The following is a 16,698-nucleotide window of genomic DNA, read 5'->3' on the forward strand; positions in this document are numbered from 1 at the left end:
GTCCTCTGGGCACCGGTGGGCAGGTGGCCGATCCTTCACTTCCGAAAGCATGAAGTTGACTAGCCAAGGCATGAAACTCAGCCTTGATTGCCTGCCTTCCCTCTCAAGCAGAGGAGGGGCTTATAGCTCCCCTGCTACAACAGCTGGACTGGCGACGTGCCTGCTCCCAGGCCCAATTCAAAATGCTGCTGATGACCTACAGTCGGAAGCCCTTTACCGTCTGGGTTCAGGCTCTCTTGGGGACCATCTCTCTCCTCATGACCCTTCACAAATCCTACTTTGTTGTTGTTGTTGTTCTGCCTCTCTCCTGATCAGGAGACACAAGGCAGCTCACCATGTTAGAAAAGTAGATTTAAAAACGTTTAATGCAAATTAAAAAGCAATTAAACTTTCTGTTCATAAAAATACAGTTGAGTAATTAAAAGTGAGCAAATATGAAAAATGATCAGAACTTTTAAAAGGCATTGGGGACTTAAATGTGATGGTTAGAAGTTCGCCCTTCTCTTGGCCCCACTTGGCATCCGAGGCGTCTTTGACAGGGACGTAGAGAGAGGGGCTTCCCTCCGGTTGCGAGATGCCCTCCCTTGGCACGGAGGTGGGCCACCTCCCTTTTCTCCTTTCAGCAACACTGAAAGACCTGCCTCCTTAGGTAGGCTTTTAATATCTAGGATTGAGTGGATGCTCCAGGACGCTGGACATGCATTCGTTTTAAGCAGGGTTTGAAAGTTAACAAATGCCTTCTCTTATTACATAATGAACGGATTGCTTTTTAATTATTCTTGTATGCTTCACTTTTTAAAACTTTGTCATCCATGGTGTATTTCGGCTGACCAGGTGTTTTAATGCTTACGGGGCACCTCGGGTGCCCTCACCAGGAGAAGGTTGACCAAGAAATGGGACGAAGCAAGCAATCTGTCGAGGACTCTCCAAAAAAGGAACCTCTCCTCTCCGGCAGCAGCTTGAGCGATGTGGCAGAGGAGGCCAAAGGAAAGGAGCGCCCTCTTCTCCTTCAGGCCTTGTACCCATCTGCCCTCGGCTTCAGTCTTGCCCATCTCGGGCACAGAGCCCCCAACCAATTCTAGAGGAAGCGTTCAGCCTTGGAGGAGAATTCTCTCCTCGAACGGAAGGCAACCTTCTTCAATCTGGCCCCCCTCTCCCTATCTCTGACCCCCAGACATGCTGGCTGAGGCCCGGGAGAGTTGTCATCCCGGACGCCCAGAAGGCCTTGGCTTGGCCAAGCTTGTTCTCCAAGGAGATCGAGAGAGCAGACGGGGGGGCCTTGTGATTTCGTCCCAGGGTCTGATCTCACCCAGGGCTCTTTCAGATCAGCAAACTCTACGTATTTAATCCCCAAGGTGGTGAAATTCAGTAATCAACGCAGGACAGAATCCCTCTTTCACACAAAGTTAACAAAAAACAAGACTGCATTCAAATTTGTGAAAACTTCTGTATCACATTTTAATAAAGAAGAATCAAAAGTATAGCCGTTTTACAAGGTGGGAAACTTGAATACTTTCTCTATAATAACGTACACATTGACATGAAAAATGATACGGACGTCTTAACCTTATCCTTCTTGACTGGTAGTTTATTGTTTCAGAGAGATGCTGTATGTTGAGGCTTCACCCTGTAGATCTCTTGTTGTGCAAACCGAGGACTGCTCGTGAGACGTATTCTTCTTCTTCTCCACTGAGGACGGAGGGTCCTTTTTTTTTCATCTTCAAGCTGTGTTTAGAGGCTTTAAGCTGGAGGTCTCTTGCTAGGAGTTACAGGCTCTTGTGGGATGTCTTCTTCATCCCTGTCATGCAGAGGGTTTTCTGGTTTGGGGTTTCCTGGCTGCAATTTGTAACCTCACCCAAAAAGATTTCCTTTGGTCTTCCAGAAACTTTTCAGGTGTTTACAATCCCTTTGATCAGTTGTCCATCATATTCTGGTTCTGCTTAACTCCCAACCCCATCCGTTAACATCTGAACAGAAAACAACAAAGATTTGGTGAAGAGTCGGCAATTTTTTTTTTGTTAGGTTTTTAGGTCCAACCTATCACCTCTTCCTCAGATCCTTTTCAAAGTAGACCCAAAGGGTTTTGTGAAGTCTGCAGATTTGTCCACCGCTGGACCTTTGGATTGATTTCTAAGGCACCCATAGAACTCAATGCATGATGGAACTAATGCTTTCAGGAAAGCTTTGTCAAATACGCAGCCCTACTTCTGGGCAGAAAAGGGAGCGATTTCATGTCAGCTCTCAGGTCTCTTTTCCTGTAGAGAAATCAATATTTCCAGGAGAAAAGTACAAAGGCACTCGGAGGGGGACTAATCTGGTCTACCTTGGGATCATAAGAGAAAAGGTCCTGGCGAAACCACCCTTTCCACTTTTCTTTTTCATTCATAGGATTATTAGTCTTTTCTTCTTTATAAAGTTTACAAATGGACTAGATTTCTAAATCTTGAGTGACATGGTTGTTGTGGGTTTTGCGGGCTCTCTGGACATGTTCTGAAGGTTGTTATTCCTGACCTTTTGCCAGTCTCTGTGGCCGGCATCTTCAGAGGACTGGAGTAGGAACTCTGTCATTGCTCAAAAGAGCATGGGAAGTGGGGGGGGGAGGAAAGGGGGAGGAAAGGAGTTTAGATAGGGGTGGAAAAAGGAAAGGGGGAGGAAAGGAGTTTAGATAAGGATGGGAAAGGAAAGGGGGAGGAAAGGAGTTTAGATAAGGATGGGAAAGGAAAGGGGGAGGAAAGGAGTTTAGATAAGGATGGGAAAGGAAAGGGGGACGAAAGGAGTTTAGATAGAGATGGGAAAGGAAAGGGGGAGGAAAAGAGTTTAGATAAGGATTTGAAAGGAAAGGGGGAGGAAAGGAGTTTAGACAGGGTTGGAAAAAGGAAAGGGGGAGGAAAGGAGATTAGATTAGGGATGGGAAAGGAAAGAGGGAGGAAAGGAGATTAGTTCGGGAAGGGAAAGGAAAGGGAAGGGGGAGGAAAGGAGATTAGTTAGGGAAGGGAAAGGAAAGGAAATGGGGAGGAAAGGAGATTAGTTAGGGATGGGAAAGGAAAGGAAAGGGGGAGGAAAGGAGATTAGTTAGGGAAGGGAAAGGAAAGGAAAGGGGGAGGAAAGGAGATTAGTTAGGGAAGGGAAAGGAAAGGAAAGGGGGAGGAAAGGAGATTAGTTAGGGATGGGAAAGGAAAGAGGGAGGAAAGGAGATTAGTTCGGGAAGGGAAAGGAAAGGGAAGGGGGAGGAAAGGAGATTAGTTAGGGAAGGGAAAGGAAAGGAAAGGGGGAGGAAAGGAGATTAGTTAGGGATGGGAAAGGAAAGGGAAGGGGGAGGAAAGGAGATTAGTTAGGGAAGGGAAAGGAAAGGAAATGGGGAGGAAAGGAGATTAGTTAGGGATGGGAAAGGAAAGGGGGAGGAAAGGAGATTAGTTAGGGAAGGGAAAGGAAAGAGGGAGGAAAGGAGATTAGTTAGGGAAGGGAAAGGAAAGGAAAGGGGGAGGAAAGGAGATTAGTTAGGGAAGGGAAAGGAAAGGAAAGAGCGAGGAAAGAAGATTAGTTAGGGATGGGAAAGGAAAGGCGGAAGGAAAGGAGATTAGTTAGGGATGGGAAAGGAAAGAGGGAGGAAAGGAGATTAGTTAGGGAAGGGAAAGGAAAGGAAAGAGGGAGGAAAGGAGATTAGTTAGGGATGGGAAAGGAAAGAGGGAGGAAAGGAGATTAGTTCGGGAAGGGAAAGGAAAGGGAAGGGGGAGGAAAGGAGATTAGTTAGGGAAGGGAAAGGAAAGGAAATGGGGAGGAAAGGAGATTAGTTAGGGATGGGAAAGGAAAGAGGGAGGAAAGGAGATTAGTTAGGGAAGGGAAAGGAAAGGAAAGGGGGAGGAAAGGAGATTAGTTAGGGAAGGGAAAGGAAAGGAAAGGGGGAGGAAAGGAGATTAGTTAGGGATGGGAAAGGAAAGGGGGAGGAAAGGAGATTAGTTAGGGAAGGGAAAGGAAAGGAAAGGGGGAGGAAAGGAGATTAGTTAGGGATGGGAAAGGAAAGAGGGAGGAAAGGAGATTAGTTAGGGAAGGGAAAGGAAAGGGGAAGGAAAGGAGATTAGTTAGGGATGGGAAAGGAAAGGGGGAGGAAAGGAGATTAGTTAGGGAAGGGAAAGGAAAGGAAAGGGGGAGGAAAGGAGATTAGTTAGGGATGGGAAAGGAAAGGGGGAGGAAAGGAGATTAGTTAGGGATGGGAAAGGAAAGAGGGAGGAAAGGAGATTAGTTAGGGAAGGGAAAGGAAAGGGGAAGGAAAGGAGATTAGTTAGGGAAGGGAAAGGAAAGGGGGAGGAAAGGAGATTAGTTAGGGATGGGAAAGGAAAGGGGAAGGAAAGGAGATTAGTTAGGGATGGAAAGGAAAGAGGGAGGAAAGGAGATTAGTTAGGGAAGGGAAAGGAAAGGGGAAGGAAAGGAGATTAGTTAGGGAAGGGAAAGGAAAGGGGAAGGAAAGGAGATTAGTTAGGGATGGGAAAGGAAAGAGGGAGGAAAGGAGATTAGTTAGGGAAGGGAAAGGAAAGGAAAGGGGGAGGAAAGAAGATTAGTTAGGGATGGGAAAGGAAAGAGGGAGGAAAGGAGATTAGTTAGGGAAGGGAAAGGAAAGGGGAAGGAAAGGAGATTAGTTAGGGATGGGAAAGGAAAGGGGGAGGAAAGGAGATTAGTTAGGGAAGGGAAAGGAAAGGAAAGGGGGAGGAAAGGAGATTAGTTAGGGATGGGAAAGGAAAGGGGAAGGAAAGGAGATTAGTTAGGGATGGGAAAGGAAGAGGGAGGAAAGGAGATTAGTTAGGGAAGGGAAAGGAAAGGGGAAGGAAAGGAGATTAGTTAGGGAAGGGAAAGGAAAGGGGAAGGAAAGGAGATTAGTTAGGGATGGGAAAGGAAAGAGGGAGGAAAGGAGATTAGTTAGGGAAGGGAAAGGAAAGGGGGAAGGAAAGAGATTAGTTAGGGATGGGAAAGGAAAGAGGGAGGAAAGGAGATTAGTTAGGGAAGGGAAAGGAAAGGGGGAGGAAAGGAGATTAGTTAGGGATGGGAAAGGAAAGGGGGAGGAAAGGAGATTAGTTAGGGAAGGGAAAGGAAAGGAAAGGGGGAGGAAAGGAGATTAGTTAGGGATGGGAAAGGAAAGGGGAAGGAAAGGAGATTAGTTAGGGATGGGAAAGGAAAGAGGGAGGAAAGGAGATTAGTTAGGGAAGGGAAAGGAAAGGGGAAGGAAAGGAGATTAGTTAGGGAAGGGAAAGGAAAGGGGAAGGAAAGGAGATTAGTTAGGGAAGGGAAAGGAAAGGAAGGGGGAGGAAAGGAGATTAGTTAGGGAAGGGAAAGGAAAGGAAAGGGGAGGAAAGGAGATTATTTAGGGAAGGGAAGGAAAGGAAAGGGGGAGGAAAGGAGATTAGTTAGGGATGGGAAAGGAAAGAGGGAGGAAAGGAGATTAGTTAGGGAAGGAAGGAAAGGAAAGGGGAGGAAAGGAGATTAGTTAGGGAAGGGAAAGGAAAGGGGAGGAAAGGAGATTAGTTAGGGAAGGGAAAGGAAAGGAATAGTCGTCCCTTCCCCGGAACTTGCTTCGGAAAGGAAAGAGGGAGGAAAGGAGATTAGTTAGGGAAGGGAAAGGAAAGGAAAGGGGAGGAAAGGAGATTAGTTAGGGAAGGGAAAGGAAAGGAAAGGAGGAAAGGAGATTAGTTAGGGATGGGAAAGGAAAGGGGGAGGAAAGGAGATTAGTTAGGGAAGGGAAAGGAAAGGAAAGGGGGAGGAAAGGAGATTAGTTAGGGATGGGAAAGGAAAGGGGAAGGAAAGGAGATTAGTTAGGGATGGGAAAGGAAAGAGGGAGGAAAGGAGATTAGTTAGGGAAGGGAAAGGAAGGAAGGAGGAAAGGAGATTAGTTAGGGAATGGAAAGGAAAGAGGGAGGAAAGGAGATTAGTTAGGAAGGGAAAGGAAAGAGGGAGGAAAGAGAGATTAGTTAGGGAAGGGAAGGAAAGAGAAAGGAGGGTCTTCAACGGAACGTGATTCCCGCCTTTAGGGCCCTGGCGCAACGGAAAGGGGAGGAAGGAAAGGCGATTAGTCTAGGGATGGGAAAGGAAAGAGGAGATTCGTTAGGAGGAAGGATTAGGTTAGGGATCGAACGGAAAGGGGCAGGCCCTTCCGTTTCGTAGGATGGGAAAGGAAAGGGGGAGGAAGGAGATTAGTTAGGGATGGGAAAGGAAAGAGGGGAGGAAAGGAGATTAGTTAGGGATGGGAAAGGAAAGGGGAGGCCGCTTCGTTCGGCTGAAAGGAAAGGAGGAAGAGCCTTCGTTCCGGCAACGGAACGGTCTCGGGTCGAAGGAAAGGAGATTCGTCTTGGCTTCGCAACGGAACTTCATTCCTCCCTTCGAAAGAAAGTCGGAGGAAGGAGATTAGTTAGGAAGGGAAAGGAAAGGGAAGGAAAGGAGATTAGTTAGGGATCTGGAAGGAAAGCGGGAGGAAAGGAGATTAGTCTAGGAAGGGAAAGCGAAAGGGGGAGGAAAGGAGATTAGTTAGGGAAGGGAAAGGAAAGGGGAGGAAAGGAGATTAGTTAGGGAAGGGAAAGGAAAGGAAGGGAGGAAAGGAGATAGTTAGGGATGGGAAAGGAAAGGGGAGGAAAGGAGATTAGTTAGGGATGGAAAGGAAAGAGGGAGGAAAGGAGCCTTCTTCTCCCTGCTCAAAGTAACTTTCCTTTCCCTTCCCTTGCCTTAGTTCGGCGAAGGGAAAGGTCCTTCTCACTAGACTTCCTTGCCAAGAGCTTAGTTCGGAGAAAGAAGGGGAGGAAAGGAGATCTAGTTCGGGAACTAACTTTCTTTCCCTGCCCTGCCCTCTTTCTTCCCTCCTCAGACTAACTTTCAGTTCCCTTCCCTTTCGTTAGGGATCGGAAAGGAAAGGGAAAGGAAGGATTAGTTAGGAGGGAAAGGGAAAGGCAGATCTTCGAAGGCTCATCCCTTTTCTTCCCTTCTCAACGAACTTCAGTTCCGTCCTTGGCTTGGGAAAGGAAAGAGGGGAAGGAAAGGAGATTAGTTAGGGATGGGAAAGGAAAGAGGGAGGAAAGGAGATTAGTTAGGGAAGAAGCGAAAGGATCATTCGTTAGGGCCCTGGAAAGGAACGGAGTCTTAGTTAGGGAAGGGAAAGGAAAGAAGGGGAGGAAAGGAGATTAGTTAGGGATGGGAAAGGAAAGAGGGAGGAAAGGAGATTAGTTAGGGAAGGGAAAGGAAAGAGGGAGGAAAGGAGATTAGTTCGGCTTGCGGCAACTACTTCATTGCCTTCCCTTCCCGTTCTCAACTAACTTTCCGTTCCAGCCCTGTGTTCTTCCCGTTCTCAACTAGACTTTCATTTCCCTGTCCTTCGTTCCGTCTCAACGGAACTTCTTCCTGGCCAGGGGGGAGGAAAGGAGATTAGTTAGGGATGGGAAAGCAAGAGGGAGGAAAGGAGTTCTTCCCTCTTTCTTCCTCTCAACCGGAACTTGCATTCCCTTCCCTCTTTCTTCCCTTCTCAACTAACGTTTCCTTGCCTGACCGGATCCGTTGGAGGCTCAGGACGAACTTCATTCCCTCCCGCTGCTGCCCTTGGGAAAGAAAGTCGGGAGGAAAGGAGCTCAACGGAACTGGAAGGGCCAGCCTTGGAAGGCTCGAAGGAAGACTTAGTTCAGGGTCGTTCCCGTCTGCAAGACGAACGATTCCTTTCCCGCGAAGGAAAGGAAGGGGAGGAAAGGAGATTAGTCTAGGGAAGGGAAAGGAAAGAGAAGGGCTTAGGGCTCAACGACCTTCCTTCCGCTTCAGGGCGGGAAAAGGAAAGAGGGAGGAAAGGAGATTAGTTAGGGATGGGAAAGGAAAGGGGGAGGAAAGGAGATTAGTTAGGGATGGGAAAGGAAAGAGGGAGGAAAGGAGATTAGTTAGGGAAGGGAAAGGAAAGGGGGAGGAAAGGAGATTAGTTAGGGATGGGAAAGCACCTTCAGACTCCCTTCCCGTTTGTCTTCGCCTTCGAAACGGCCGGGAGGAAAGAGTTTCCAGACAGGGTTCGGAAAAAGGAAAGGGGTTAGGAAAGGAGTTTAGATAAGGATGGGAAGGAAAGGTAGGAAAGCACTTCAGGGCCCCCCCCCCCCCACAAACACTCTATATATTTGTACCATATTGGAAACCTCTGATTTTTGTCTGGGTTTATTTGATCAGTGTGACCAGAAAGTTTAATCCCCCCTCAGTTTGTCTTCATCTATTATTATGGTTTTTTTAACCTATGGTTGTGCATCTCCTTTGCTTTGGCGTTTTTTCTTCAATGATCTAAATAATTTTTCAACAAAAGAACATTCAGGAAGAAGAGCTGTCTTCAATCCCTGACGAACTCCAGTTCCTCAGAGAAGATCAGCGGTGGACCAAACCTGCAGAATTCATTCGTTACCTGACCTTCTCTAGGCCAGAGGAGGATCTGAGAAATGGCGAGGAGTTGGTACCCTCAAACCTGAGCCTATCCCTTCTTTTCTCAACATCGAATCCGTCGGCCTGTTCCTCCAGTCCCACGAGTCAGTTCTTGGATCTCGTCCGATGGTTGGCGAATGCCCGGCTGTAGAAGTTCTCTTTCATGGGGTGAAGCCTTTGCTCTCAATGGATGGCCTGGAAGAAGAAAAGAGCAAGAAAGCAATGGAAAGTCTGCGGGGAGGCCCTGGAGGGTCCTAATGATGTTTCCAAGGAACGTTTGAGCTCACTTCCCCCCTTTGTCAATGAAGCACATTAACCCTTCTTTCTAAGGATCTAGCGGTGTGGACCACACGAGGAAAAAGGTCTCCATTCAGGCTGCCTGTAGAGTAACCCGGTGCCCTCACTTTCCCGGCTCCAGTCCAACCCTGATGCGTGTCCAAGGTGTGCCTTTCGGGAGGAGCTCAGAGAAAAACGGTTGTAACAAAGGAGAAATTACCTTCTCCTCTTGTGCTGCTGTTGAACCCTCCCCGCCACCTCCACCTCCCCTCAAGTTGCTCCTTCCTCCACCGCCACCACCACCGCCGCGGCCAGAGTTGGTTATTCGGCCTTCTCTCCCACAACACCTGGGTGGAGTACTTCAGGAACGCCATGTAAAACCAACCCTGGCTGTTAAAACTATAGAAAACCATTGTAGAACCACATACGTACATTTAGTGCCTGCGAAAACCAAGTAGCCGCCGGTACCACGTAGCTGAATTCCGAGTGGTGCTGCTTCCACGCGTGGCGTCGTCCTGAAGCTCTTCCCTCTTTTGATGGACGTGGTCCTGTAGCGCTTCCGCTGCTGATTGCAGGGTTGTGCCCGCGTCCCCCTGCAATGGTGCGAGTTCTGAAACAAGAGGTGGGCAAAGCATCCACAGATCAACCCTGCATTAGGCGGCCAAAGCAGGAGCTCAACGCTTGGGCTTCCTCCAGACCCTCCGGAATCCAATGTCTGGTCAATGGAGGGTCAAACCCGTATTTTGTGATGGGACCTCCTTCTGGAAGCGAAAGGAATCTTCATCTTCCCTCCCTTTCTTCCCCCCAACAACCCACCCATTCTTTCAGCAAGGAGAGAGCACTGAGGTGGGCAACGAGACCCGATGGCCCCCATCGCTCCCGTGCCTTACCGGTCAGAAGACGCTGCAGCGTTCTTTCGTCTAGCGCTGTGACTGGGGTGCTCTGGAGGAGGGCTCCTAAGGGAAAGGCATGAAGGGAGCAGAGGGTCAGGTGGCCTTTCCCAAGGCCGGGTTGTGGGGAGGATTTGGACCGAAAGGAAGCGCCCCTCCCACTATTCTCCCTTTGCCCACAGAAGCTGCTAGATGGGATTCCTTGGAAGTCGAGAGAGGGCTCGACCCTTCCCGATGGTGGGAATCCTCTTGAGGCTGCTTCCGACACCCTCACTGAGCAGGGGTTGCAGCACGAATTCCATATAAAAAGGAAAACAAAAGTTGGAGAGGGGTTAATGAGGGAGAAGAGGAAGCTGGTAAGACCCGAAGCATGACAGAATTGACCCCCTGGAGACCACATGCATTTCTGAGGGAAAACGTCTGTAGAGTTTCCAAAAGAAGTGAAGAGGGAGGGAGACTGGGGTAGAGGGTAGCTGGGCGACATTTGAGCCCGGTCGGTCGGCACTTCTTGGAGGTTTTGAGACCCTCGTAGGTGTCTCTTCCCTTCCTCCGGCCTCCCTGACTTCTGGGATTTGTGGAAGGGCCCTTGAGATCCTTCAAGAGACCATCTTCTCCCTCAGAACTGCTGCCCAGCCCGGTGGTTCAGACCTCTCTTTGGGATTCCCCGCTGGGCCGCTCAGAGGATTGTCCGGTTACCTGAGATCTCCACAGCTCTCCTTTGGAGCTCTTCCTGCCTGCTCTGGAAGTAGGGCACAAGGTCTCTCTGGAGGCCCATGCTCAGGTGGGGGCACTCTTGGACCTAAAGAGGGATGTAAAAAATCACTTCAGTTCGTTGCGCCGCCCAAATCCATGGTCCAAAGAACACCATGATACTCCTGAGGGTGGCGGCACGGATTTTATTCAAGTCTTGGGCCGATCCCTCACAATGCTGTGTTGCCTTTTTTGAAAGAGACACTTTTTGGGTGTTTTTTTCCTGATTACTACTGTACATGTCAGTAAAACCGATCCATCCACTTTCCAGCTTACGAGAACGGCCAGATTCCTTTCAGGGGTTCTGTCCTGTTTGTTCCTCACTTGCCACATCCAATCGACAAGGTCTCCGTCTGCACCTCCGTGGTGGAACCGGAGGCACGACCGGGGCGTGTGGGTGCAACGGGCCCTGGCACCTGGTCTCCTCGCCGCAGGGAGGATGGAAAGCCAGGCTTCCGGAGTCCTCGTCCACCGCTCTTTCCACTACATACACCACCCTGGGTTCTCTGTGGGGGACGAGGGAGTGTGTCCTCTCGTCCCTGCGTGGCCGAAGGAGCTGGATTCGGTTCCTGGCAACCTTCCAGAGAAGGCTGTCAAGGGGTAGCTTTGGAACCAGATCAGAACCAGATTTTTTTCTTCATTGGGGAGTTTTAGTAGGAGACTCGTGTCATGCTTTTCAAACACTGCAACCCTTTATGATTAGATTTCAACTTTTTTTTTTGTTTTTAAAATAATTATAAAAGCCCCCTTGGAACCTTTCGGAAAGATGTGGCCAATACATTAGCTAGCAATGACAGTCTACTTAGGCTTGGTTAATTCAACTCCCTCTCCCTCCCCCGCCTTCTCACTCCCAGTCCAAAAGCCTCTCTTCCCCCCCCTTCTCTCTTGCTCACTAGCTGTTGGCAGAGAGCATTTATGTTGCTGCTCTCGGTGGTCTGGTGCAGCTGCTGAAGGTGTCTTTTGGTCACAAAGGGCAGACACTGCAAAAAGGCCATTTTGCATGCCTAAAAAAGGAGAGGAAAAGACAGAGAGGGGACTTTCAAATTTCGGATGTACGCATCATACGAAGATAAGGCATGCACCATACACACATAAAGCATCCATAATGCCAGCAGGTAGATTTACAAGTTTTCCTCCAAAATCAGGCCAGCTTGAGTGCTGCTCATCTTTATCTAGCCCAAGATCACATCGAGTCCCATTTCAGAAAAGTCTGTTTGAAGCCGTCTTTGTCCAATTGATGTATTTGAAAAGACCTCTTGATACAAAGTGGGTTCTTAAGGAGGAAAAGCCTTTTCAGACCATATAGCCTCGGCTGACCCCTGGACGTCTGACCAGGTTGGAGGCAGCCTGACTTCCCCGATGGGCCTCCTGTCCTTGAGGTGCTGGTCAGGGAGAAGCCTGGTCTCCCGCACCCACCAGCCCAGCCTTCCGACAAGGTCAGATGTGCAGCAGGGACCCCCCCTCGAAGAGAGGGCCTTCCAGGTGTCCTGGACCAAAGTGGCTGAGACTTTCTTCCTGAAACTCAGCCCTCGGATTAGAACACAAATCTCAGCCATCCGGCTCAGATCTATTTCAGAGTGTGGAAAAGCTTCTTTACGGGAGGAAGAGATGCAACATGAACCACTGCCTCCCCTTTTTTTTTTGGCATGACAGCTTCCAGACCCCCCTCTCTCCCTTACTCCTTTACAATCCAGTCCAAAACAGCCATGTTTCCATGCTCTGCTCGCTCGGTGCCCCAATTCCCACACTGTGGGTTTCTCTATTTCCCTGAGCTCCATGGGGACATCCCCAGGCGCCATCATCTCCTGTGCAAGGAGCAGAACCAAGCGCCGAAGAAAGGCTGGCTGAGCATTCTGCAGTTGAGCAGAGGGGAGGACGGAGGCCCAGCCAAGGGGTCATCGGGTCCCGTGGGATCCTGGGACTGTTGCTTAGAGAAAACCCCCAGCATCCTCTTTCGGGGAGGTTGCTGGCACTCGGAAGCTGTCTCCCAACCAGGTCTCCCTGGGCCACGGACGGGACGTTCGAAATAGGGTTGGGGACTTAGATCAGAAGTCATTTTGTCTTAAGAAGAGAAAACACCTTGAACATTCTCAACATCCTATGTAACATCTAATTTAAAAATACATTTTGCAGGAAAACAGAGAACTATACATATGTAACCAATGCCTTAAAGCTCCAGTCCTACCTCTGAGATGTTGGGGTTTGGGTCGCCCTGATAGATGAGCAAGAGTGCCAAGTTTTCTTTCACTAGATTGGCAAAGAAGGTCTTGTACCCCTGCTTGGCCCGGGTGGCCAAGGCACCGAAGAGATGGAACGCTGCAGCACGGATAGCATCGTCCTCCTAAAACCGGGGAAAGACAAGGCTTCACCTTCATGGACAGCAAAGCCACTCTTTGGCAAGAGATCCAAAAGGCACCGCGACGTTTTGGCGAAGAGGAGGAAGGCCCCGGAATCTGCCCGGCCTCGTCCGTGTGTCCGACGGCTCAGGGAGGAGCCCTGTCCGGGCCTTGGACAGACCTCCCCTCCTCGGCGGCTCGCTCACTCGCCCGTGGCGCTCAGCAAAGGAGGGCTTGCCTTTTCCTAGTGGAAACCTAGGGCGACCGGCATCCCTGGGAGGCTCCTTAGGAGCAGGTGAAGGTTTCTCCCCTCTTAGTGGAGGCCCTGGCTAAGGGGATGGGTCGCCCTGAAAGCTGAGTTCTTCCCTCATGGGGTGGAAGAGAGATTGTGAAGAAGGAAGTTTCCAAGGGCCTGGGAAGAGGAGGAGGAGGAGGAGGCAGGCTCCCCTGGTGCCATCACAGGGAACCACTCCACCCACATGGGTCAGTTCAGACTGGCAGCCCTTTTGTCAACATGGACAGGCAAACCCTCTCCTGAGCAGGGCTTGTAAAGCGGTGAGTATCTGGAGGGGGAAGGCCCTCGTCCGCTGATGGCATGGCTGGCCAGTCTCCAGATTTCTGGCCTAGCCCTCCCTGGAGATCCCTGGGATGGAACTTGGGCTCTGGGTGATGGTCTCTGTCTCCGACAGATACTTCAAGTCCCTAAGAATTCCCTCAGTCATCCTGACACGGGCCCTCGTGGGACCGTAGGATTAGGATCCCTCGATGGCCGAGGAGCAGGCGTGGAGGGAGGAGAGCAGCCGAGTTTGTCGAAGTCTGTTTGAAAATAACAGAAGATCTGACACTCGAGACTGGTTCTCGGCCTCTTCTCGGCGGGATCTACCGAGGATCTTGTTTCCCACCCGTGACCAGAGAAGCCTCTCTTGTGGTGAGGATCATCAGCTCAAAAACCGTCTCTGGGCGGACAGTGGGCAAAGCTAGAACATCAGCCAAGCCTGGGAAGGGGAGATCTCGGCTCTCCTGAGTCAGGGAGGGAAAGGGGGGTGGGCCCTTGGAGGGGGGGGACGGCCATCCACTTACCTCAGAGAGGTACTTGCTGGCCCTCCAGCAGAGATCGCGGAAGAGGAAGGCCACTTTCCCCATCCTCAGGCACGGCAGAACGAGCGCCAGTGCCTCCAGAGCTTCGTCAACCACCGCGCTGTCCCGGAGGTGGTTGAAGAGAAGGATGAGAAGGTCCTTCTTCAGTCCTTTCACCTGGAAGGGGGAGACAAGACCAGGACCCTCTCTCAGCCCCTCGTCCTTCCCCAGAGCCCGCTGGCCAGAGGAGGTGGCGGGTCGGAGCCCAGGCCTTCTTCCCTAGCGGGCGACCCGCACCTCCCAGGGGCTTCCCTTCCGAAAAAAAGCTCGCTTTCTGCTCTCCCAGAAGGTAGTCCCAAAACGGGTGGGTTGAAAGGACAAGGAAGGCGATGAGGAATCCAGGCGAGGAAGATCATCCTGATCAGAAGAGGTGTCTGAGGAAAGGGCCGGCGGCCTTGTCTGCTTTGGGGATTGGCACCGTGTCGCTGAAGACGGGCGTGGGCGCCGCGCAGAACCCGGTGAGTGGACTGGGCGAGTTCTAAGGGAACGAGGGACCCTCGGTGGCACCTCTGGGGCCGCGCTTTGTCCTCGTCTCCCCGGGAATAGGACTACGAAGGGCCCGTCTCTCTACTCGGCAGGAATGGAGAGCCGGACAGGCTTCAGCTTTTTAGTAAAGAGAGGATGGGGGGGAAGAGGTCATGGTTGACCTGACTTGGTGCCGGAGGTTCCCACGACCACCAGCCCTGGAGGTTCCCACGACCACCAGCCCTTGGAAGGCTGGACCCCACCACTGGATCCACCTGAGATTGGCCTTTGGCCCTCCGTGGATCCACCGAGGTGGACTGGAGTCCAGGGAAGTGCACCAAACCCCCTTCTTCTCCAAAGTGCCCTGAATGTGGATTTCTACCGTTTCTGGCGTCTCTGGATTGGTCCTGCTTTTATCCCCAGCGAGGAGGGAATGGGGAGGGTGTGTCTTGAACCCATTACCAGCCCACGCCTTTTGAAACAAGGGCCGCTCCAGGGGGGAAAGGGCTGACCTGATTCCGGTGCCACCAGGAGAGGCGGCCAAGGCTGCGCAGGGCCATGCGGCGGATCCCGGCGTGCTGGTCTTCCATGTTCCGGATCAGGGTCGGAAACGAAGGCCCTGAGTGCGGCCCATCGGGTAAAGCTGGGCTCCTGAATCACCTGCAAGAGTTCGAGACGTTCGTTACACCCTGCGTCCCCTGGGCCCTTCGGCCTCCGGAGCTCAGCCTTCTGACCCTGCCAGAATCAAGGGACTCGGAGTTTCAAAGAGGGACGTAATCTGGCCTCATTTGTGTGTGCAAGAAAGGACAGTTTCTTCCTCCTCGTTCCATGCGGTGCCCATATATTTCTTGCCCGTTTCATTCTAGGGCAAGTCCAATGTTCTTCAGCTGAGGGAGGAGACCTCTGCCTTCCACAAGGATCTGCTTAGCTCCGTGGGCAAGTACAGAACCAGAAAACAGCCCCAGATCCCCCCCCAGTGCCCCAACCCCTGGCTCTCACCTCTGTGAAGAGAGCGGTTCCTGCGAGCCGCAGCTTTTCTGAGCTGGCATCCATCCAGGGGAGGACGTCCTGGATGACCTGGTCTTTCAGCAAGCCGTTCTCCAGCAAGCACCTGGGAGAGAGGATGAACAAGGGTACCGTCAAGGAGAAGACCAGCTTCCAACAACTGCTGCCCAGGGAAGGAGCCGGGCCAATTGGACTTGAGGCAGGGAGAGGTTGCCCTCCGTGGGAGGAGTTGTGGGTGCAGGTCGCCCTGGAATGCAGGAAGGGTGGCCGGATGCGTGCATGAAAAGCGCCCCACAAGTGCGAGAATGGGAGGGAGAAAACGGATTTTGGCAGACATAGAGGCAGGGAGACCGGTAGAGCTGAACGAGCAGGAGTTGAAGAACTGTAACCCTCCATATTTATGAGCCAGAGCGTGAGCAGACCTGGAGAACCCAAAGGAACACAAAATCTATTGACGTCAATTAAACTCGTTCTTCCTCCTCGCTACACCTCTCTCCCTGAGCACAAGTACCAAGAGAATGAAAAAGAGGAGGTAGAAGCTGAAGCCAATGGACAAAGAACGAGCTTGCTTGCTTGCTTCCCTTCATTTCCTTCCCTTTCTTCTTCCTTCTTGTCCTTCCTTTCCTTTCCTTTCCTTTCCTTTCCTTCCTTCCTTCCTTCCTTCCTTCCTTCCTTCCTTCCTTCCTTCCTTCCTTTCCTTCCTTTCCTTTCCCTTTCCTTTCCTTTCCTCCTTCTTCCTTCCTTCCTTCCTTCCTTCCTTCCTTCCTTCCTTCCTTCCTTCCTTCCTTCCTTTCCTTCCTTTCCTTTCCTTTCCTTCCTTCCTTCCTCCTTCCTTCCTTCCTTCCTTCCTTTCCTTTCCTTTCCTTTGCTTTCCTTCCTTCCTTCCTTCCTTCCTTCCTTCCTTCCTTCCTTCCTTCCTTCCTTCCTTTCCTTCCTTTCCTTTCCTTTCCTTCCTTCCTTCCTTCCTTCCTTTCCTTTCCTTTCCTTTCCTTTCCTTCCTTCCTTCCTTCCTTCCTTCCTTCCTTCCTTCTTCCTTCCTTCCTTTCCTTTCCTTTCCTTTCCTTTCCTTTCCTTCCTTCCTTCCTTCCTTCTCCTTCCTTCCTTCCTTCCTTCCTTCCTTCCTTCCTTCCTTCCTTCCTTTCCTTTCCTTTCCTTCCTTCCTTCCTTCCTTCCTTCCTTTCCTTTCCTTTCCTTTGCCTTTCCTTCCTTCCTTCCTTCCTTCCTTCCTTTCCTTCCTTCCTTCTTCCTTCCTTCCTTCCTTCCTTCCTTCCTTCCTTCCTTCCTTCCTTCCTTCTTCCTTCCTTCCTTCCTTCCTTCCTTCCTTCCTTCCTTCCTTCCTTCCTTCCTTCCTTTCCTTCTTCCTTTCCTTCCTTCCTTCCTTCCTTCCTTCCTTCCTTCCTTTCCTCTTTCCTTTCCTTCCTTCC

The 16,698-nt window shown here is 50.9% G+C and overlaps 2 protein-coding genes across 2 annotated transcripts in view; both read right to left on the reverse strand.

The window, feature by feature from the left end:
* Positions 1-12,475: 12,475 nt before the first annotated feature.
* On the reverse strand, positions 12,476-14,859 carry LOC144584615 (protein maestro-like). Its single transcript, XM_078381050.1, has 3 exons — positions 14,782-14,859; positions 13,748-13,921; positions 12,476-12,672 (listed from the first exon to the last, which is right to left on the reverse strand). Exons 1-3 carry the CDS (start codon positions 14,857-14,859, stop codon positions 12,499-12,501), a joined length of 426 nt encoding a protein of 141 aa, XP_078237176.1. The 3' UTR covers positions 12,476-12,498.
* An 8-nt stretch (positions 14,860-14,867) lies between these two features.
* Positions 14,868-16,698, reverse strand: part of LOC140702436 (maestro heat-like repeat-containing protein family member 2B) — a 30,566-nt gene continuing 28,735 nt past the window's right edge. Inside the window, 2 exon segments of the mRNA XM_078381051.1 lie at positions 14,868-14,929; positions 15,256-15,380. Coding sequence (XP_078237177.1) covers positions 14,868-14,929; positions 15,256-15,380 — 187 coding nt within the window.

This window comes from Pogona vitticeps, chromosome 12 (assembly GCF_051106095.1).
Source record: "Pogona vitticeps strain Pit_001003342236 chromosome 12, PviZW2.1, whole genome shotgun sequence".
Taxonomy (NCBI): domain Eukaryota; kingdom Metazoa; phylum Chordata; class Lepidosauria; order Squamata; family Agamidae; genus Pogona; species Pogona vitticeps.